Genomic DNA, 24,258 nt, shown 5'->3' with positions numbered 1-24,258 from the left:
CGTATATTACTTTACTGTATATGGACGCCATCATTCAAAATTTCAAAATTCTTAATTAATTAAAAAAAATCGTGGAAGAACGCATCAATTACACAAAAAAGCCTCCAGTGTACTAAAAATAGCACAGCAGGCCAATCAGCATTATTTATTACCTTTCAATTTTTTATCTTTATCTTAATCCTAACCTCTTCAATATTTGATTCCTGCATGCAGACAAATCTCATCCGAGAAAGCCCTTTCCTATTGAACGATTCTGAGGATTTGTTGAGGTTCGCCTGCTTCAGCATAAAGACAAGAGCCTTCGCTGCAGCTGCAGCATCTGCTGCTGGAATCCTCACTGTGCCTATCACTTGCATCTTCAGGAGCTGAACAATCCTGGTAGTTGCAGGACGAACCATTCATTTTGGCGTGGTGGTTGGCAATAATCTGAAAAAGGGTAAAAGGTAAATGATTGATTGGCAAATTTCTGAAGTAAACTTCTTTAGGCGCGACATGGGTGTAAAAACTTCTTTAGGCGCGACACGAAAACGCCAACGTGAAGTTGAAGACTACGACGCTAGTAAGCGCAGCTATCGCAATTATTCGATCTAGTCTGCGAGCAAAACAAAAAATACATCAAATGTCAAATCATATGTCAAACACAAACAAAAAATGTGTCGACTTTCACTTGAGTTTTGTATTTAGCTCGTAGTCTCTAAACATTTTTTGAAGTAAAACTTCTTTAGGCGCGACATGGGTTAGCAGCATAATTCGTGAGTTAATAAAAATGTCAGGATCGGAATAGAGAATATTTTATCCCGTCCCCCATAAATAATTGTAGTGCAAATGATCGCAAACAAATAATGAAACTAAGGAAAAATCTGAGCTGCATAAGAAATGATAGCTTTCGCTATGTGGACATTCCAAATGGACAATTTGGAATGTTTGGCCAAATTATAAATGTGCCTGTTGACATTAATAATATGGTTAATTTATTACCTCGTAATATTGATGATGATCATTGCATTAACGTTCATATAAAAAAGCAAATGATTCATAGATCAAGCTATGTGCAGGACTTGATAAATAAAACAAATATAAAAGTATGGCTTCAATTTGTTAGGCAAGACGGATATTACAGCTGTTCAAGGAATGAGATTATATCGTCAGCGAAAAAGTAAAAAAATACAAACAGTAAATGAATGTATGTTAATTTTAATTACATGAAGTTCTTCAAACACAATTGTTACAGGATGAGTTAATTTGCAAAAACAATATTTGTTTAGGCGTTGTTTAACTTAATCCACTGTGTGAATGAATATTATAGAATTTATTAATCAGCAATTACTTTAAAACGATCATGTCATATTTCAAGTACGACTTTGATTACATTATTGTTTGTAAATATTATACATATTTTTAATGTAATCATAAATATATAATTTATAATTTATCATTATATAAATGTGTATGATGATTGACGACATTAATAAATGTGTGCATCACGAGTGTTACCATAATTACTAATAAACATTATTCAAAATTTTTTATATGATGTATTTATTTTTACTCAACTTAAATTTGCTACTTTCTACAGTAGCAAATAAGTTTTACTTCAATCGCGTGTGATCCTTACGCGCACTCTTTTTTTAGGGGTTGGTGGTGTGTAACTAACCTGGTGTTGGTCTGAACAGGATATGCCTTCGTAGGAAGCACAAGACCTGGAGGATGAGTTTATACAATGTCCGTTGCTTCCTGGTTGCCTAGTCATTCCGTACGAAGACTGGTACTCGGAGTGATGTGGGTTCGAACCGCCGAACTGGCTGTTTGGATACGTTCCTGGTAACTGCGGAGGATGCTGGTTTGGTGGCTGCATTTGGTACCTAAAGATAAAAAAAAATCCAATCAGTCATCAATAACAGTCTCATCGTATATCTAATAAACCAACACAAAGAATGCTGCAAGATTTTGCTGCAACTAAGAGCAACTTGCCTTATCACATGCATCCTTTACCCTTACCTGTTGTGGTGACCATTATTGACATAAGGAGGCGCAACAGGACTGTTGTAAACATTCTCGTGCGAGTACATAACCCCCAAATTGTTTGCTTGATTGCCTTGAACAGGACACCAAGGCGAGTACCCCGGATTCGAGCCATTATTGCAACATGCATTATTGCTGCAACCGTTGTTACTGCAACCATTGCAACCGGTGCCACTGTGCCCACTCGAGGAACCGCAAGAGGAATGTCCTGATGAATGGTGGGACGCCGACATAGGACTAAAAGTAAAAAATAAGATAAAATAAGGTAAAATAAGATAAAAGAAAGTTCTGGTTTGGTTTTTAGTGTGTTTTTATACTTGTGATTGTGGTGACAGTTGGACATCTGTGATCCTGCTCTAGTGTTGCCACAATTGAACTGCGGGCAACGTTTGCCGACAATCGGGCTCGGAGCTCCGTATGGTCCTATGCTTTGGGCGCCCAACAAAGGTGTGGGGGGCGGATGATCTGGCGGCGGCGGTAGAAAGTCTGACCAATTGGAAGGAGCTGCACAAGCAAACAAGTTATATGCACCCACTAATATCAACTCTATTTCATCCCCTACTTACTTGTAAAAGCTTGCTGCTGCACCATCTTCCCATCATGACATATATACGGGGGATATTTATTGCCCTGCATAAATCCAGGTGCAGATTGCATACTTTGCTGCTGATGCAACTGCTGCAAATTGCTGTTGGCCATTGCAGCAACCGAAGGGTCGAAGCAGGATTTCGGAGAACTTGATCCTGATGTCGTAGACATGTCTAAATTGGGCTTGGCACAGGAGGAAGACGAGTCTGTGTTACTGGTTTGTAAGTGGTGCTTCTCTCCTCGGTTCGGGACTGATGGTATTATTGTTGTGGTTGCGTAGGGCGTCGGATTTTCCGGAGACTAGGGGAAAAAAAGATACATAAAGTTCCAAGCCAAGGGGGAAAAAGATACATAAAGTTCCAAGCCAAGGCGGGAAATGATACATAAAGTTTCAAGCCAAGGGGGAAAAGATATATAAAGTTCCAAGCTAAGGAGAAAAAAGATACATAAAGTCTCAAGCCAAGGCATCAAACGTATGTTATATTTACCTTTCTGCAGTTGTAGAACGTCGACATATTCCTAGTGTCGACTTCTGCATAATCAGTAGCACTATCAGAATACGGTTGTCCAGGTGCATTCAACAACTTGGTTTCAGACAAACCAGAATCTTTATCAGTATCTGCAGGTCTCCAACCTCTGTCAATCCACAAAGTCTCCTTACCGTTCATGTTAAGAGCAGCAATTTCATTGGCGTTGACAACAGGCACTAGAAAAAACCAAAATATTGCAAAAACCCTTCAGGTTGCTAGTGACCGTTCAAGTATTACGTAAGCACTATAGGAGGGCGGGGGGGTTATTGATTCCTTATTTTGGGTGACATTTTGGTGACAGCTTTGCTTACTTTTGCTAACAAAGGGCGGTCGGGGGGGGGGTAAATAATTGTACTAAATTTGCTCACGTAATACTTGAACGATCCCTTATCATTTATCATCTTACCACTCAAGTGCCCCAGTTCCTTGGTCAACTGTTGACGTCTCCTGAATAACATCATAGCAGCACCTGCGGCCAACAGGAAAGCCAGTAGCATTACTGCAATGACTGCCACAAACCAGGTTTCCTGGACAACACTTTGGGCACCTGTACGGGATCCCCCATTTCCCCCACTTGGATGAGCCCTAGGATGAGCTTGTAGGAGAGCAGGATCCATCACCAGGGAAACCTGATATAAAAACAAATATAGATAGTTATCCAGAGGTAATAGAAAATGTTGTAAGGTCATATTACCCTAGGGATACTTGGTTCGAGTCTTGGCACTGACAAAGAATAGATGAATAAATAGTAATAATACTAACTGCAGTATAACTTCTGATAGTCTGTTTTCAATTGCTATTTTAAAGTATACCGAGTTGCTTTAGGGACTTATAAAGTTAGAAACTATTAAAGATCATTCAATTTTGAACAAATTTGTCAAATATTTTATTAATTTTGGACAAACCGTTCAAAAGTTACAAGAGTTGCGATAAATAAATGCACAAACCAGCCAAGGTTTCTCTTGTCTCGAATGCACTTTCAGAGCTTGTCACACAGATTTTCTGTTTTCAATTGTTATTTTAAAGTACACCGAGTTGCTGTAGAACTTTATAATATTGAAAAATATTTGAGATAATGTAATTTTGAACAAATTTGTCAAAACATTTTATTAATTTTGGACAAACCGTTCAAAAGTTACAAGAGTTGCAATAAACAAATGCACAAACCAGCCAAGGTTTCTCTTGTCTCAAATGCACGTTCAGAGCTAGCATATAGATTGTCTGTTTTTGATTGCTATTTTAAAGTACACCGAGTTGCTTTAGAGACTTATGATATTAGAAACTATTAAAGATAATTCAATTTTGAACAAATTTGTCAAATATTTCATTTAAATCAGACAAACCATTCAAAAGTTACAAAAGTTGCAATAAATAAGTGCACAAACTAGCCAAGGTTTTTCTTGTCTCGAATGCACTTTCAGAGCTTGTTACATAGATTTTCCGTTATCAATTGCTATTTTAAAGTACACCGAGTTGCTGTAGAGACTTATGATGTTAGAAAACATTATATACAATTTAATTTCGAACAAATTTGTCAAGAATTGTATTTAAATTGGACAATGCGTTTAAAAGTTATAAGACAAATAATAAACAAAGTGCAAAAACAAATAGCTAGTGCACACTTTTTTGAATTAATAAGCTTTAAAATAATCTTAAGTAACATAAATAAATATAAATACAAAATTAAATAAAAAATCTTGTAAGGTCATAAGTCTATTTTTCTACCAGAGAGACCTGGCAGAGACATGGATATAAATAGTTATCCTGAGCTAATAAGAAATGTTGTAAGGCCATAAGTAGGGTTTGTCGCTTTTCAAAAACCGGTTTTAAAAACCGGTTTTTTGTCAAAAATTATTGAATTTGAAAACCGGTTTTTTAGTGAAAAAAAGTCGGTTTTCACTGTATAAATGGTAAATGGCAAATATAGCCAAATATAAAAAATAGATGAAGGCGTTTTGATTCTTGAAATCATATCGTTTCCATAGCATTTGATATCCTATCAGTCTGCAATGGTTCCCAGAAAGGTTTTTTATATATTAATTTACATTTTTATACCAGTGTATCTATTAATTTAAATCAATGTGACTTCTCTTTGAAGAAGTAACTTCCTCTACTCAAACTTAAAGAAAAAGAGTTTTAAACCCTAGAAGCCACAAATAAAAGAACAAACAACTTTAATTATTATATCAAGCTTTAAAAATAATTAGGCATAATTTGGTCGCAAGTACGAGAGTATTTTCTATTTCAGGAAATTTTGTGAGTAAACAAAGGACACGTCTAAGTAGCAATTCGATAGATGTTCTCAGTTTTTTGAAATCATATTTTAATAAACAAAAAAAAAAACAATTAGAATGTTTGAAATTAATTAATTAAAATTGCTTGGAACAGGCAATACCCGAGTTTAGCTTAATTGTTTTTAAAACTAAAATTGATATTAACAAGTATGTAACAACATGTATCTAATATTAATTTAATGAATGCTTTTTATTTAAAAATGTAATATTTTTATTTATTCGAAAACTTTCCTTTCACTATCATAAAAATATTTTCATTCTTATATGTGAAAATGATGCATGAATAACGAATAATTATTTTCAAGGTAAACTATTATTTTTTAGTTCTACTAATCAAAATCAAAATAATTTTGTTTACTATCCATAAAATTGAACAATAAATAAATTTAGTCAAATTCTGCTCTAAATTACACTAAATTTGCGGATAAATTACAGAATATTCGAGCAAAAATTTATTTTTTATGTAAAATTCGAAAATCGGTTAAAACCGGTTTTTTAGTAAAATTAAAATTCGAAAACCGGTTTTGTGAAATGCCGGTTTTTTGTATAAACCCTAGTCATAAGTCTATTTTTCTATCAGAAAGACCTGGCAGAGTAAGGGATATAAATAGTTATCCAAAGGTAATAGAAAATTATGTAAGTTTATAAGTCTATTTTTCTACAAGAGAGACTTGGTAGGAAAAGGGATATAAATAGTTATTCTAGGCCAATAAATAATCTTTTCTATTATTTTACCGGTGATGAATAAGGACCAGCTCCCATCCTGGTGTAAGCAACAATTCTGGCATTATAAGAAGCCCCTGTTGTCAAATTGTTGAGCATCACTGACAGAGTTGTAGAGTTTAGGGACATTTGTGCCAGGATTTTGCTGGAATTACCAGCTTTCACCTAAAAAAGAAATAGAATCACTAGTTGGTTTGGTATTTTGCCTTGAGGCAAGTTACATGAACTTCCCGATATGTGTAATTAATCGACCTAATCAATCAAAACTAAATTAATGTATGATTGATTAAAAGTATTCCGAGTGGATTTATTACACATAATTGAAAACGAACGAACCCTTTGACACGGAGTTTTTTCTAAAAGTAAGTAATTTTCAGAAATCAACAATTGTTATAATTGAACCAGTTTCCATAGGACTTTAATGGCTTGGTATGTTCATTAAAACCAAGTACTCTAACGTTATTACAAAGTAAAATCGTCCAAATTTAATTTTAACAGACGTCAAAAAAAAACTACTAATTTTCTTAAACTTTGATGAATTTTAAAAATTAAACTACTTGTCGTAAGGTCGTAATATTTCAATAAGTCGTATAAGACCATGATATACTCGTATATCATCAAAAAAGTTAATAACAAGAAAACTGCTTGGTAGATTTTCACCTAAAACTTATCAGTATCATTCCCAACTGATATCTTTCGAACAGTTTTTGATTTTTTAAAAGCGCTTCGGTAGTATTAGCTTAAATGTGGACGAAAAGTTTAACACTTTTTTTCAAATTACAAAGAAACGGCTTTGCAGATCGTCGCACAAAACTGACAAACGATGGTCCTCATCGAGATACGTCAAATGGCTTTTAAATTTCTGAAATCGGTTCAGGCATTTTTGAGAAAACGTCGATGAAAGGTCTAATTTTGACAAATGCCAAAAAAAACGATACCAATTTTTGCAAACTTTGACGAATTTTTAAAGCTGAACCAGTTATCGTAGAGCCGTAATATTTTAGTATAATCTAGAAGATTATGGTATCTACCGTCAAAAAAATAATCATAAAAATCGTCGAATTTTTTTTTTCTAAAAACTTTATTACAAGAAAACGGTCCGGCCGATCTCTACCAGAAACTAATCAGGTCGATTCCCAATCAATATTTTTCGAACGGTTTTCGAATTTTCAAGATCGATTCAGAACTGCGGGCTAAACGTGGACGAAAAATTTTTCACTTTTCTGCTATTTACAAAGAAACGACTCGGCCGATTGTCACACAAAACTCTGAAACGCTACTCTCATCGAGATACATCGAATGGCTTTTAAATTTTTGAAACCGGTCCAGCCATTTTTGAGAAAACGTCGATTTACGGCAAAAAATCTGTTCACACACATACACACACATACACACACACACACACATTATTTTTCCAAATTCGGTCTCATTCGATTCAGAATGGCTTGAAACGTCCAGGAGAAAACATAAAATTAGCGAATCGTATTTTCTGATGAAAAACACAAACTTCTCCTTCGGGAAGTTAATTATCGAGTCAATTAAAAGTTGACCAAATTTTATATACCTGTATTTTGTATCCTAATAAAATTCCATTATGATGTTGGGCTGGTGGTGGTGACCATCTAATCAAAGCTGCTGTCAAATTTAGCATTTCTGTTTGAATATTGTCTGGTGGAGCAGAAGGTACTGAAAAAAATCAACAAATGTCAGTATAGCCAAAATAGTATTTTTAAAAAATATATTCAATGCTCCTTTATCTACTTACCATCGTCCATAGTCTGCGCAATTTTGGAGTTACTAGGTTGCCCTTCCACAGTTTTGTAAAAAGGCGAAACAAAAAACTCGTACTTCGTAAATTTCTTAAGATTATTAACAATGTAAGTTTCAACAGTTGCTTTTGGGACTGTCAGGATGTTGTATTTCTGGGAACCACTTGTTAAGTCACGAAAACGAATATAGATTCCCTGAGAACAAAAAAGAGTGAGCGTAAGGTTCAGTAAAACTGATTTGCTACTGTACAAGATGACCTTTAAGTAAAAATAAATACATGATATAACAATTTTGAATAATGTTTATTAGTAATATGGTAGTTTACTCGTCAGTAGAGTCCCTTTTTCATTTTTTAAGATGCTACTCAAATTGTACAATAAAAATTCCTCATGTTTTTAGCTAGTCTTTTTTAATATTTCGTGTTATTTTTTCCATTTTTCTATTATTTTGTTTTACTTTTTAGTTTGCTCGTCAGTAGAGTCCTCTTTTCATATTTTAAGTTGTTCGTCAGTAGAGTCCTTTTTTTCTATTTCACGTCTTTCATATTAGTTTGCTCGTCAGTAGAGTCCTTTTTATAATTTAGTTTTTTTTTAGTTAGCTCGACGGTGGACTCTTTTTTTCTATTTTGTCTTTATATCAATTTGCTCGTCAGTAGAGTCCTTTTTTCATATTTTAAGTTGTTCGTCAGTAGAGTCCTCTTTTTCTATTTCATGACTTTCATATTAGTTTGCTCATCAGTAGAGTCCTTTTTATAATTTAGTTTTTTTTTCAGTTAGCTCGACGTTAGACTCTTTTTTCTATTTTGTCTTTATATCAGTTTGCTCGTCAGTAGAGTCCTTTTTTCATATTTTAAGTTGTTCGTCAGTAGAGTCCTCTTTTTCTATTTCATGTCTTTCATATTAGTTTGCTCATCAGTAGAGTCCTTTTTATAATTTAGTTTTTTTTCCAGTTAGCTCGACGGTAGACTTTTTTTCTGTTTTGTCTTTATTTTAGTTTGCTCGTCAGTAGAGTCCTATTTTTCATTCACTCTCGTGATGCACACATTTATTAGTGTCAACGACCATTATACACATTTATATAATGATAAATTATAAATTATATATTTATAATAGCATTAAAATATGTATAATATTTAAAAACAATAATGTAATTAAAGTCATACCTCGAATACGACATGATCGGTTTGTCATTGTAATTAGCTAATTAGTTCATTTAGAAACGAACCTAGATTAGAGTAATGATTGTGTTTGAAAAACTTCATGTAATTAAAATTAACATACATTTATTGACTACATGTATTTTTTTTTACTATTTTCCAGACGATATTCAATTTGCACGTCGGTAGAGTCCTTTTTTATAACTTTGCTCGTCAGTAAAATCCGCTTTTCAAATAATTAAATATTAATAAGTTTAAGATTCTTTTTCAATATTAATAATTTTGCTCGTTAGTAGAATCCCTGTTTTGACTTTTGAGTTGTTTTTTGACTTTTGACTGTTTTTGAGTTGTTTGATCACTTGTCAGTAGAGTCCCTTTTGTCTTTTTTGTCAATTTTTAGTTTGACAAAATTGTTTTTTCAAAATTGTGTTTGCTCGTCAGTAGAGTTCTTTTTTAGAGTCATTTCTTATTCATATTTTGCTCGTCAGTAGAGTCCTTTTCTTTTCCTCTAGATTGAAATTAAAATTTGCTTGTCAGTAGAGTCCCTTTTACAAAATATTTTTCGTTAATATTTTTGCTTATCAGTACAGTCCCTTTTAGTATCTAAATTAAATTTGTTTACTAGTAGAGTCCTTTTTCTTCTTCTAGGTTGAAATTAAAGTTTGCTTGTGATCTTTTTCGTCAACTTTTAGTTTGCCTGTCAGTAGAGTCCTTTTTATATTTGCTAGTTTCAAATTTGATCGTCAGTAGAGTCCGTTTCGTATTTTCTTATCGATCAAAACTTTGTTGACTTGTCAGTAGAATCCCTTTTTAACTTTAAGGTAAAGTTTATGATCATATTTTAACTATTCGATTTTTTATTTGCTCGTCAGTAAAGTCCTTTTTAATCTTTTAGATCAAAACTAAAGTTTCCTCGTCAGTAGAGTCCTTTCTATATCTTTTATATTTATACTAGTTAGTGGAGATCTTTTTTAGTTTTTATATTTACTAATTTTAAATTTAGTCATCAGTAGAGTCCCTTTTTATCAACTCGATTGTAATTAAAGTTTGCTTGTCAGTAGAGTCAATTTTTATGTTCTGGATTGAAATTATGTTTGCTCGTCAGTAGAGTCCTTTTATTTTTTCTGTCGATTGATAATTCTTTGAACAGCTTTAGAATCTGTCTTGTCTAAAAAAACATTATCTATTTTAATGTAGAAATAATTTCTAATCAATAAACTTAGGTTTTGTACACGGCACAAATGTTTATTAATAAAATAATTTATTATTTTCAAGGAACAGGGTAAAATATTCTTCTGATTCAGGCATTTTTCATTAAATCAAGATTTGTACTACGATGTGACTTTGAAATGTTTATTTATTTATGCCGATTTTCTTGTTCATATCTGTAAACATATAACGTTGATGTCGTTACGCATACAACGACAGATCTCTATTCACATACACGACGACCAATCACAATCGACCCGTATAGAAATGATATCATCGAGAGCAAATGACGTACAGTTCGGGCACTTTCGTTGCATACAACGACTGATCTCTATTCACATACACGACGACTAATAATAATCGACCCGTATAGAAATGATATCATCGAGAGCTATTGACGAACCACTCGAGCGTAACGCATTCCGTTGCATTCACACAGATTTACTCCCTAGTCGCGCCTAAAGAAGTTTTACTTCAAAAACATGTTAGTGTGCTCCCAAAAAATTTCACCACTATCCATTATTTACCTCGACCCGTATAGAAATGATATCATCGAGAGCGAATGACGTACAGTTCGGGCGTAACGCATTCCGTTGCATTGGTACGGATTTACACCCTAGTCGCGCTTAAAGAAGTTTTACTTCAAAAACATGTTGGTGTGCTCCCAAATAATTTCACCACTATCCATTATTTACCTCGACCCGTATAGAAATGATATCATCGAGAGCGAATGACGTACAGTTCGGGCGTAACGCATTCCATTGCATTTTCACAGATTCACTCCCTAGTCGCGTCTAAAAAAGTTTTACTTCAAAAACATATTACTGTGCTCCCAAATAATTTTACCACTATCCATTATTTACCTCGACCCGTATAGAAATGATATCATCGAGAGCAAATGACGTACAGTTCGGGCGTAACGCACTTCGTTGCATTCTCACAGATTCACTCCCTAGTCGCGTCTAAAAAAGTTTTACTTCAAAAACATATTACTGTGCTCCCAAATAATTTTACCACTATCCATTATTTACCTCGACCCGTATAGAAATGATATCATCGAGAGCGAATGACGAACCACTCGAGCGTAACGCATTCCGTTGCATTCACACATCTTTACTCCCTAGTCGCGCCTAAAGAAGTTTTACTTCCAAAACACATTAGTGTGCTCCCAAATAATTTTTATCATCTATTACTTACCTCTAAGTATTTTTCGCTATGGCTGACTTGCAACTGCCAAACAACCCTTACACTTGTAGGGCTTGTTGGCTGGGCATCCCTTAAATCTACAACCTTGCCACTTAGAACCATTCTGGCATTTTCTAGTTCCTGTTGGGTCATGGCGTCCTTTTGGGCTAAATTTTCGCCAAGGGACCCTAAAGAGCCCTTTTTCCTGTCTGGTGTTCTTATGACATTGGACAAGCCACTTGGTACGGACATTCCTTGAGAGTTTTCTGCACGTACCAGGAAAACGTAGGATGTTCCTGGTTTTAGATCGTTGATCTAAGAAAAATTAGAAATTAGATTAATGTTTATTATTAGAATATTAGTATAATAAATTAGATAAAGATTAATTGGTATTAGAATTGTTGACAATTGGTGCTTTTTTGGAAGACAAAGTACTTACTGTTATACTTTCGCCAGCAATTCTACTGGCTGCGATTACCCAACCAGTTTGCAAATCGGCACTGAAGTATTCCACAGAATATCTGAAAGAAACTAACAGTAAGAATTCTGTCTTAAGGCAATTAGGGCATCGTGCCTTAAGGCAAATTGCTGGAACTTCCCGTACCGCAATTCAAAATTCGAGTAATTAAAAATAATCAATAATCTATATATATATATATATATATATATTATATATATATATATAGATATATATATATATATATATATATATAATCTATATATTATAATCTATATATATATATATAACCCGGCAAACGTTGTTTTGCCATAAAAAATATGCCTAAATTGATAAAAAAATTAATAAAAGTGCCAAAAATCAAATATTTAATAGATTTGAACTCTGATTCCTTGACAAATAGTTAAAAACTTGTTATAATTTTCAAAATTATTTGACATTTCATACTTCAAAAATCAATTCACTCGCATCATAGTTTTTTGTTTATTATACTTTTGTCGTGTCGTGTCAATAAAATTTTCCTGCAAATATTATTTATTTGTTAATAAATTAATAATTATTTTAAGTCCAATAAAAATATATATATAATTGTTAAATTCATAAGTTTGGCTAAATCAACACAGGAATATTGTGTATTTTTTATATAAAGATCTGATTTTTGACATTTGCATTTTATTTCAATTTGATTATAACTGCCAAAATATTTTCTTTTCGGTCAAAATTTAATATAATATGATATAATATTTAGTTTGTCTAGTTTGTTTTTGTCAGATTCCAATGATACCCTCAGATTGTACTATTCCATTTAAGAGGTTACAATTTCCTGTAAGATTAGCATTTGCGATGACAATCAAAATATTATATTTTAATTACATAAATTTCTTTACACTCCGATAAATAATTCCAACACATCATAGTGTTTTGTTTATTTTAATTGTGTTTATGTCAATTTTTTTTTAATTAAAGAATGAATTAAATTTTAGTCTAAATCAACGCAGTATCTTTATCTAAATATACAATTTTTTATATAAATATTTGATTTTTTACATTTGCATTTAATTGAAAAATAGTGAATGTTAATTTCATATATCCAATATTCACTAAATTTATAAATGTCAAATATTTCCTTCTTGGTCCAAAATTAATATAATATGATAATATTTATTTTACAATAATGTTTTGTATCTATAATTTGCTTGGCAATATTGCCTATAACATAACTTGGAATAATTAATTTATTTGCTTCTTTATTGAAGTAAGTCGTTAAACATTTTTTTGTGAAATGTCAAAATTTTGTTTATGATCAATTTTAAATTCAATGTGCCGCTTTTTTATTGTGATCTCTGATCTATAATGTTTTGATGAAGTTTCGTTTTCCGAAATAATTTTGTAAGCTAATCAATTAAATCTAAATCGTAAATCTATTTATATAATTATTTTCATAAATACTGACAAATGACATTTAATTTTTTTACATGTCAACATTTATTCAAATTTTTAAGCATTGATTTTTAATTAGATTTAAAACTATAAACAGTGATTTTGAATGTAGCATTTCATCAAATTTGGATTTAAATGTTGGATATTTCTATATATGTCCATGTTTTTGAATTTAATTTTTTGAAATGTCAAATTTTGTTTTCAAAAATTATATATCGAAATTTCCTTAAATTTTGACATTTGTCATTTTAGTGTTGTTTTTTTGGCTATTTTCTGTCAAAATTTTTAGAAATTTATAAAAATTATACATTTATATTTCAAATTTACTTTTCAAAATTTCCTATAACCTAAGTTGGATATATATGCACACGATAAGCCAATAAAATTTAAAATCGGTTCAGTAGTTTGGGCGTCCATCGCGAACCAACATCGTGACACGAGATTTATATATATATAGATCGTGTTAGTTACAACACTTATAACTCACGAACGGCTGAACCGATTTAGATGAAAATTGACAAGGAGGTAGTTTAGAGCCAGGAGAAACATATGTAATACATTTTATCCCGTTTTTCATTCTAATTCAAAATTAATTATTTATAAAATATCCATTTAGTTTATTCAATCTATGATTCTATCAATGATTTTATCCATGACATTTACTTTCAATTGACAACTGTTAATCGGTGTTTCTGTTTTGATACAAATATATTAATATGCATTTTTAAATCACCACTTTTGGAAAATTATTACGTAAATAATATAAATTATTTATTATATTATTTAAGTGGCAAATAAATTAATTTTTAATAATAGCAAGCGATGCCAGATGGACGATGAAGAAATTTATTTCTTGGCAATTGGAATGTAATCATTTATATACTTAGGTATTTATATAAATTTGTTTATACGTATTTAAATAGAGTATTTGAGGTGTTTATCTTCTATAAGTCAGCAATCATACGTATCATGAACAAATAATAAAAAATAGTAATTTTGAAATATAGTTTCTTAACATATCCTCAAAATTTGTAATAAAAATGTGAATAGTTATATATTAATTGTTGTTAATTTATAAATTCTTTGTACAATCTTATAAAATGTTTCAGATGTTTACAACTAATTGGCGTCGCAAATGTGCTTTGATTAGAATACAATAAAAAGGCCTAATTGAAATTACTCGACTACCTTATGTTAAATATAGTGATAGAATATTAGTTCTTGGTTCTATTATTGATATATGCATCTAATCAGGAATGAATGTATGTTTTATCTACTTACCCTAATAGTGGGCTGGCATTATGCCTTTCTGGTCCTCGAACCCAGGCCAGGGTTGCACTCGATTCAGTCAAATTTAGAACTCTAGGGGTTCCTGGCGAAGTTGGAAATGTACTAGGATCTGGTGATCGGTGTAAGGTCGTGGAATGAGATGAAGGGTTCTTTTCGACCTGGAAAAAGACACCAAGATTAGCCTAAAATGCCACCAGAAAAGCCTGGTTTGGTTGATAGTGTTACGTAATCGGTCAACTTACCATCAAAGATGATGACCAGGAAGTCTCTCCACTTTCTGAATAGGCTGTGCAAGTGTAGTGTCCTGAATCAGTGACTTGTAGATCTAAAAAATGAAAAAAATTGCTCATATTGATGATATTGATGGACCAGGAAACTGGTTTGGACTTATAGTGCAAAAAAAAAACTGCCAAAGAAGATCTTTATATATAAATGAGCAGAAAAAATTATGTTTTTACACCAACAACCTGCATTGGTAAAGTACAATTTTTAGTCATATTATTCATTAGTATTTTTGCCCTAAAAGTAATAAATTTCTGCACAGGCAACACTTATTGTTTCGTTGCGTTGGCAGCTGAAGTTAGTTACACATGAAATGCCTTCGGGTTCGAAGGGTTCAAATTTTTACATTTTTTAAATTATCTCAAAAACTATAAACACTAGAAAAAAATAGTTTGAGACGAAAATATAGCCTATAAAATTCTGATTCTAACCTATTATATGATTTTGTATGGTAACGAACAAATTATTGAATTGATATGGTAATGAAAAGCAAACTTGGACTTATAGTGCCACAAAAAACTGCCCAAAGATATCTTTATATAGGGTATGCTAATCTAACATTTTTCATTTTCATTTTATGGCGAGGCTTTTTTTTCCATTTTTAATTAAACTATTAGCTGAATTAATTTCATTATTAACTGAAAGGATTGTACTTTCAAATAGAGAAAGAAATTTTAGAAAATATTCAGTAGTTGGTAAAAAAAAAAGTTATTTGGCGGACCATATATATAAGTGAGTAGGAAAAATTGTGTTTAGACTTCAACAAACTGTTTTGGTAACCCGGATTTTACTAAAAGCTTAATATTAGTATTTTTACATTAGAGGTTATGTATATTTCTACGCAGGCAACACTAATTGTTCCGTTGCGTTGGCAAGTGAAGTTAGTTACACATGAAATGCCTTCGGCTTTGAAGGGTACCAATTTTTATTTTTTGTGAATTATCTCAAAAAGTATGAACACTAGAAAAAAATGGTTTGAGACAAAAAAATAGATTATACAATTTCCAATCAAATCTATTACATAATTTTGCCCCCACATGCTTCGTTTTTTATTTACACAATTTCAAACACCGTTCCTATTGAACTCCTCTTATTTCTACAATAATAATATTAATTGTATTAAAATTTATGGATTTCTACATTAGTAAAACTAATTGTATTAAATTAAGAATTGTAATTTACGTATTTCTATATTCTAAATACTGATTTAATTATTAGTAATTTATTTATACTCTGGCAACACCAATTGTTACGTTGCGTTGGCAGCTGAAGTTAGTTACGTATGAAATTGAAGTGTACTTCTTACTTTTTCTTAATTATCTCAAAAACTATAAGCACTAGAAAAAAATAGTTTTAGAACAAAATATAGCTTACAAAATTCTGAATACAACCCATTACATTACTTTACCTACACACCATTCTTTTTCCCACAATTTCAAACTCAAATTTGTTTCTTTTACTACGTTTCTATTTATTTCAAACCGAAACAAATCTTTCTCTTTGCAACTAGAGTTTAATTACTAGTTCGTTCCCGATGCAAAAAGCAGGAAATTGATGATTTCTTAACGACCAATAGAAAAAGCGTAATTTTCTATCAGAGTTCGCAGGTTTTTTGCTCATTTTTCTTCGCAATTTATTTTCCACTTAGGAAACTCAACGCCTCGAAACACATTAGCTCTGGTAAAGGGAGGAACATTATTAGTTTATAGTTTGAAATTGTGCACAAGGGAAAAGGATAACATGAAAGAAAAATGTAGTAATAGGTTAGATTTAGAATTTAATAAACAATATTTTGTTCTCAGACTATTTTTGGCTAGTGCTCATAGCTTTTGAGATAATTTTGAGAAAGTAAAATTTTGTACTCTTTAATTTCATCGTAATTTAAGAAACTCGACGCTGACACATGATAACTATCAAAGAGTGGTGACAATATTATTAACAGAGTTTGAAATTGTGTATAAGTGAAAAGGAGGATGAACTGAGAGAAAAATGTAGTAGTGGGTTAGATTCAAAATTTTATAAGCTATATTTTGTTCTCGAACTTTATTTTTCTAGTGTTTATAATTTTTGAGATAATTAAAAAAAAGTCAGAATTTGTACCCTTGAAATCCGAGGTCATTTCATACGCAACTAACTTCACTTGCGAAACTTTCAATTAAATCAGTATTGACTATATAAATTTACACAAGTTTTAAGTTTCGATTAAACACAAATAGTTTTACCAATATGAAAATCCATTAATTTTAATACAATTCGTGTGTTATCATTGTAGAAATAAGAAGAGTTCAATAGGAAAGGAGTTTTGAAATTGTGTAAATAAAAAACGAAGGATGCGTGGGCAAAATAATGTAATGGGTTGGATACAGAATTTTATAAGCTATATTTTGTTCTCAAACTATATTTTTCTAATGCTTATAGATTTTAAGATATTTCAAAAAAACATAAAAGTTTGTACCCTTAAATTCCATATGTAACTAACTTCAGCTGCCAACGCAGCGGAATAATTAGTGTTACCAGTGTATAAATAAATAACTTATAATTTAATCAGTATCAACAATATAAAAATACATAAATTTTACTTTTTAATTTAATACAATTAGTTTTATTAATGTAAAAATCCATAAATTTTAATACATTTAGTGTTATCATAGCAGAAATAAGAGGAATTTAATAGAAAGGGAGTTTGAAATTGTTTATAACGGAAGCGAATAATGTAGGAGAAAAATGTAGTAATAGGTTGGATTTAGAATTTTATAAGCTATATTTTGTTCTCGAACTATTTTTTCCTAATGTTTATAGTCTTTGAGATATTTAGAAAAAAAAAAGTAAAAATTTGTACCCTTCGATTGCACATGTAACTAACTTCAGCTGCCAACGCAACGAAACAATTAGTGTTACCAGTGTAAAAATAAATAACTATATATATATATATATATATATCTTGATATTGTTTATTTCAACTTTGAAACATAATATGATAAGGTTTTTCAGCCACAAGTCGTAATTATATCTTTTGGAATAAAAATTTAGAAAAATATTATAAAAAACCGTATGCAATAATTAAATAATAATAAAAATAACATTAATAATAATAACATTTCGTTACCTGTTGATACTAGTTTAATAAATTCTTCATCTTTTTTAAATAAATATAAAGGTATTGTTTCTTTATCATTTTTAGGCAGTTTTACTTATTTTTTTAAAAAGATGTTTTCTGAAGAAGGTTTTCTTTTAGTTTCCAAATTTGGAAATACTCTAAATTCTTTGTATATTTCTTAAAAATGAAAAACACCACATAATAGAATTGTTGACTCCGTTTACAAGGTGAATAATGATATGTGAAAAATTCTATATTGGGGAGAGTTCACAATATATATCTAAGAGAATGCTTCAATATAAATATAATTCAAAAAATAAAAATCAAAACAAAACAATGTTATCCGAACAAATGCAAAATTTTAAACACACCTTTGATTTAAATAATCCCGTTATTTTATATATTGAACAAAATGTTGACCTAAGAAGGTTTGCTGAATCTGTTTCCATTTTTTTAAATTCACAATGTGTTATTAAGAGAAGTTCTTCTTTGCCTTTTGACAGCTATCATAATTTAATTAATGTTTGTGAGTCTGATTTTTTTAATATTTCAACAATTTTTACCACTTGATATTTTCTTTTATTTTCTTTTATCTTCTCTTTCAGAATTCGAAATATTTCGATTACTCGATTTAATTTTTCAAAATTCTATATATATATACATATGTTTTGTTTTTAGAACAAAATATTGATGTTTTAATTGTCAAATCTTATATAAAATAATTTCAAACTGGTTTGGTACGTATAATTTTAATTCTGTTTTATTTTATTTTGTTACTTTATTTTATTACTCTGTTTGTATTTTAGCTGAATGATTATCTAGCACAATAGCTCAAAACGTATTAAAGAAGATTTATATTTTTATTCTGTTTCTACTTTTTCGACTTGTGGCTGAAAAACCTTATCATATATACATATATATATATATATATATATATATACATCATTTTTCGTTTTCTACATGATTTGACACAATTTCACAAATAACCACTTGACTGTGTCATTGATCCGGTGAATGGATTTCCGAGGGTAAAATTATTATAAAAGCGACAAATTCGCACATGAATTAGTAAGGGTAGTCGCACACGTGTCACTTTTTTCCCTTTCACACAATACATGAATATTTGAAATGAATCGAAGGGTGATTGGCTGATTTTATGACAATACTAGGGAAATTGCATCGAACATCGAAAAATTTCTACGCCACTTAAGGGAAATTATGCGTTCGATTGAGCGGAAAAATATGGAAAAGGATATGTGTATATATATATATATATATATATATTTATATATATACATGTATATATCCCTCTATTTCATACAAGTCCTGAGGGATTTTCCAGGATATATATGTTTTTCTGTTCCTGAAAAATGTATATCTTCTACATTTACGTTCGCGGTTTATTTTAGCGCGAAATATTTTATATATTTTACGGCGTCTGCAAAATTGAATATGATAATTTTTATTTTTCCTGTCAAGATTGATTTGGTATGTTCGCTGAGATGATATTAGTATATAGTAGATATTGATTGTATTTAAAATTATATATATATATATATATATATATATATATATACTAGATGACCCGACAAGCGTTGTCCTGTACCCACGTCTACAATTCGAAAGTGCCAAATTTTTCAATATCCTATCCTGTACTTTTTAATATCCTATTTGATGTCCTGTCTTTGTGATTCTTTTAAGGTCTTAGCATAAGCATTATAAAAAATTCTGATAAAAATTAATATAGTGTCAGCGGTAAAAGAACAATATCATACTTGATTTTACCACACGACATAATTGCTTCAATAATTTAGCCTAGAATTTTCATAATAGTTGCTTCTTGGTAATTATAATTTCTAAAGTACATTCTTCTTACTAATAATTTAATAAACATTCTTGTTTATGTTCAAATCTTAGGTGAATTAATTTGTAAAATCTAGTTCACATGTGCACTATTCAATCTAAGATCAACTTGATAAATATTCCATCATATCCAATGCCAAACAAATGAATTTTTGACAAATGAAACAAAATACTAATCATTTTTTTTAATAAGTAGAAATATTTGTCAGTATTATTAAATAATTCAGTAAAGTAAAGCAAAAGGCGGCATGCTTAAGTTTAAAAAAATAATGTATATGCAATATTGGACTTGTTGCGTTATTTATTAAACTGAATTACATAATGTCATCTGCCAAGCATATACTGTATCTTATATTATTTCAATTTCTGGCACATCTTAGCTGCTTTTCGGCAATAATAATGTAGACATTACATTTTTCTTGTACATTATTTTCTAATATTGTCTAGGCTCATAATTTCAGCTAAATTCGAATTTCAAGTGAATTGACATTTCTAGCAGATGACAGTTCAAACGTTTCCAATGTCAAAAAATGATAAGTGTTTTTTTGTAATTTTTGCCATTTATTTTTACAATATTACTAGAGTTTTATCGTTCATTAAATTTTAAAAATTTTCTTTGACAAACTCTAAAAAGATTTATCCAAGTCCGAATAAGCGTTTAGGAGAAGTATCAAATCGTACACCCGTACAGAAGAATTTTATATATAAGATGTATATATATATATATATAAGATGTATATATATATATATATATATATATATATATATATATATGACCAATTCTGATTAGCTCGTCAGTAGAGTCCTTTTATCTTCTGGATTAATACTAAAGAATAATTATCTTCGTTGGAAATTTTTATTTGTTCCAAATCAATAATGGATTTTTAAATAAACTCGTCAGTGAAGTCCTTTTACGAATTTTATTTTGCTTATCAGTAGAGTCCCTTTCTTGCTCCGATAAAAAATTTGCTCTGATGAGCAAATTAAATTCAATAAAGAGTAAAAAGGATTCTACTGACGAGCAGAACTAATATATATCCAGAAAATAAAGAAGAACTCTACTGACGAGCAAACTAAATATAATTCTTGTGGATTGAAAAAGGGACTCTACTGACGAGCAAATTGATTGCGATTTTTGAGAATTAAAAAAGAACTCTACTGACAAGCAAATAAAATGGCATTCTTGAAGATTAAAAAAGGACTATACTGACAAGTAAATTAAATATAGTCCTTAAATATTTAAAAGGGACTCTACTGACGAGCAAACTAAATTTATTTTTTGAAGATCAACAAAGGACTCTACTGACGAGCAAATTAAATTTATGTCTTGAAGCTTAAAAAAGGGACTCTACTGACGAGCAAATTAAATAGAATCAATGAAGATTGAAAAAGGGACTCTATTGACGAGCAAATTACATAAAAATTCTTGATTATTAAAAAGGACTCTTCTGACGAGCAATTTAAATATAATTCTCGATTATTAAAAAAGGAACTCTACTGACGAGCAAATTAAGTATAATTCTTGGGGATCAATAAGGGACTCTACTGACGAGCAATAATTCTTGATTATTAAAAAAGGACTCTTCTGATGAGCAAATTGAATATAATTCTGTAGAATTGAAAAAGAACTCTACTGACGAGCAAATTAAATTTATGTCTTGAAGATCAAAAAAGGACTCTACTGACGAGCAAATTAAATTTATGTCTTGAAGATAAAAAAAGGACTCTACTAACGAGCAAATTAAATATGTTTCTGGAAGATTAAAAAAGGGACTCTACTGACGAGCAAATTAAATATAGTTCTTAAAAATTAAAAAAGGGACTCTACTGACGAGCAAAATTAATATTGACCCAGAAAATAAAAAGAAGATTCTACTGACAAATATAATAAATAAAAACTCTACTGACGAGTAAGTAATTCAGTCCTAAATATAAAATAACAAATTAATAATCGACAAATTCTAAAAAAAAACAGAAGTCTACTAAAGAGCAAACTGAATATCAATTTACAAAAATAATGTTAAATTGTTACACTAAAGAAAAAGAACTCAACTGACGAGCAAAAAACACGTAGACATTCTTGATTTTCCGAAAATATGTCGCGTTTGTTCTGTACGGATTAGAAACTTGGACTCTAATTATAAAAGGACTCTACTGATGTGTAAACTTGATCTAAACTTGGAAAAATAATTGACAAATTTTTGTGGTAAACATAGATTGTAATAAATAGAACTTAACTGACGAGCAAAATCAAGAAAATAATAAAATGCTATATTTTAGTATAACTCTGTACAGATCAGAGACATGGACTCTAAGTAAAATTATTTGTAAAATTTGGATATTTCTGAAAAATTTAAAATGATTCAAGAAAAGTAATAAATTAAATTACAGCAGAAAATTGTGAAAAAAATTACACTTGTTTTTGACTTCATCAAAGAAAAAAATATAAAGACAATGTGAAAATTGAGGAAATTAAATCACCAAATTAAAATTTTTTTTTTCTAGTTTGCAAAAATGTAACCAACTCCCACATTACTATATATATTTAGTCTCGCTAAATTCTTTCCTAATCTACTAATACATCACGACATCTTTTGTCCGGGATAAACTCCTTTAATTCAGCGTCTTTCTAAGAAAACAGGCACACAGACGTTTTGACAAACATCCTGGCCATCAATCAAGATTTAGCTGTGTTGGCAATCACTCAATCACTAAGATAAAATTAAGACACTCTTCTATTCAGAAAATAAACTTGGTAAAAGATATAGAAAAAACATTTCACTGGACTCTTTATCCAAAAGAATGAATTTGTATCATGCAGCAGCGATATCAGAAATATTTGATAAATTAATTAGATAGAGTTATTTTATCACTTACCGTCAATTTTTAGGGTTCCTGAACCAGAAATATGAATCCTAGAAGCTTTGTTATCCTTCAAAGGTACACCATTGTCCTTGGTCCACCTGATTTTAGGCGCAGGTGAACCTGTAGCCTGGCAAACCAAGGTTGCCATACTGCCCTTTGGCAAAGTTTGGTTAGAAGGGCCAATTTGGATAATCGGTGGAGGCGTGTCTTCTACTGAAGTAACCTAAAATAAAAGATACATTTTATCCTTATGATTAATTTTAATATAAATACTTATTTGCTAAAAAATTTATTTAATTTTGACAAATTTTTGGGCCAGTAACATAGAGTATAAGTTTCTTTCCTGGCAGTATACTCTATGAACATGTATGTCTAGTTGCAGCGCGCTCAGGCGTATTTTAACTAGTAGAAAGTGGAATTTAGCCTAAAGGCATGTTGCATGAACTTTCCGAAATGTGTAAGAATTGTCAACTTAATCAATCAAAATTGAGGTTTAGATATTTAGATAAAATTAGTCAACTGTTAACGAACAGAATTAGTCAACGATTTTGAATAGAATTTTCTCAAAAACATTTGAATTAATTGTAATTATATGAATTACATTGCACGTGTGCTTGTATGCCCTAAATTTGATAATATTATTATAAATTTCAGTGAATTGATAATGTTTGATTTATTTTATCACAAAAGCAACTTTTGGCACAAATTTTGAGGAATTTCTAACAATAAACTATTTGTCGTAGGGCCGTAACATTTTAGTATGTTCTACAAGACTATGATATTTATCGCCAAAACAAAAAGTTTCGTAAAAATCCTCAATTTTTTTCTGCAACAGAAAAAGAATTAAGAGCCAAAACGTGAATAATTTTGTTTCAGTTTTATGCTATTTACAAAGAAACGGCTCAGCCGATCGTCGCACAAAACTGAGAACAGATAATCTACACCGAAATACATCGAATGGCTTTTAAATTTTTAAAATCGGTTCAGGCGTTTTTGAAAAAACGTCGATGAAATTTCTAATTTTGACAAACGCCAAACAAACGATACTAATTTTTGCAAACTTTGACGAATTTTTAAAATTAAACGACTTGTCGTAGGACCGAATTTAATTACAAATATTATTATAACTGCATCAAAATTTGGTGATACATTTTTCTGCACTTTTTGAGATAACTCTAAAATTATCTAAGTTATCTTAAAACAATATTAGATACATTTAAAGATAACTAAATTCTCTACATTTTACTCTAATGTTGCATTGTCAAATTAGATTTCATTACTTAAAATTAATGGTAATTATAAACAAGTGTATAATTAATTTAAATCAAAGTGTGAAACGTAATATTTTAGTATGATCTATAAGACTATGGTCTCTACAGTAAAAAATATTCATAAAAATCGTCGAAAAAAATCTTTTTTAACACTTTATTACAAGAAAACGGCCCGGCCGATCTTTACCAAAAACTAATCATCACGATTCCCAACCA

General features: G+C 30.5%; 1 protein-coding gene across 1 annotated transcript in view; it reads right to left on the bottom strand.

Moving 5' to 3' along the window:
* Nucleotides 1–240: 240 nt before the first annotated feature.
* LOC113388452 (protein sax-3-like) overlaps nucleotides 241–24,258 on the bottom strand; it is a 29,617-nt gene continuing 5,599 nt past the window's right edge. The window contains exons 2-16 of the mRNA XM_026625829.1: nucleotides 22,784–22,994; nucleotides 14,907–14,989; nucleotides 14,656–14,822; nucleotides 11,917–11,998; nucleotides 11,490–11,792; nucleotides 7,923–8,121; nucleotides 7,722–7,843; nucleotides 6,170–6,322; nucleotides 3,547–3,769; nucleotides 3,099–3,316; nucleotides 2,589–2,910; nucleotides 2,340–2,526; nucleotides 1,999–2,259; nucleotides 1,655–1,862; nucleotides 241–426 (exon numbers count right to left, since the gene is read on the bottom strand). Of these exons, the coding sequence (XP_026481614.1) occupies nucleotides 241–426; nucleotides 1,655–1,862; nucleotides 1,999–2,259; nucleotides 2,340–2,526; nucleotides 2,589–2,910; nucleotides 3,099–3,316; nucleotides 3,547–3,769; nucleotides 6,170–6,322; nucleotides 7,722–7,843; nucleotides 7,923–8,121; nucleotides 11,490–11,792; nucleotides 11,917–11,998; nucleotides 14,656–14,822; nucleotides 14,907–14,989; nucleotides 22,784–22,994 (2,925 nt within the window). The remainder of the gene's footprint in view (nucleotides 427–1,654; nucleotides 1,863–1,998; nucleotides 2,260–2,339; nucleotides 2,527–2,588; nucleotides 2,911–3,098; nucleotides 3,317–3,546; nucleotides 3,770–6,169; nucleotides 6,323–7,721; nucleotides 7,844–7,922; nucleotides 8,122–11,489; nucleotides 11,793–11,916; nucleotides 11,999–14,655; nucleotides 14,823–14,906; nucleotides 14,990–22,783; nucleotides 22,995–24,258) is intronic.

Source organism: Ctenocephalides felis, unplaced genomic scaffold, assembly GCF_003426905.1.
Source record: "Ctenocephalides felis isolate EL2017-DRISC unplaced genomic scaffold, ASM342690v1 CF-g0.4_SCAFFOLD_03572, whole genome shotgun sequence".
NCBI classification, from domain to species: Eukaryota; Metazoa; Arthropoda; class Insecta; order Siphonaptera; family Pulicidae; genus Ctenocephalides; species Ctenocephalides felis.
The sequence above is the reverse complement of the archived record's forward strand: the minus strand, read 5'-3'. Positions and strand labels throughout refer to the sequence as shown.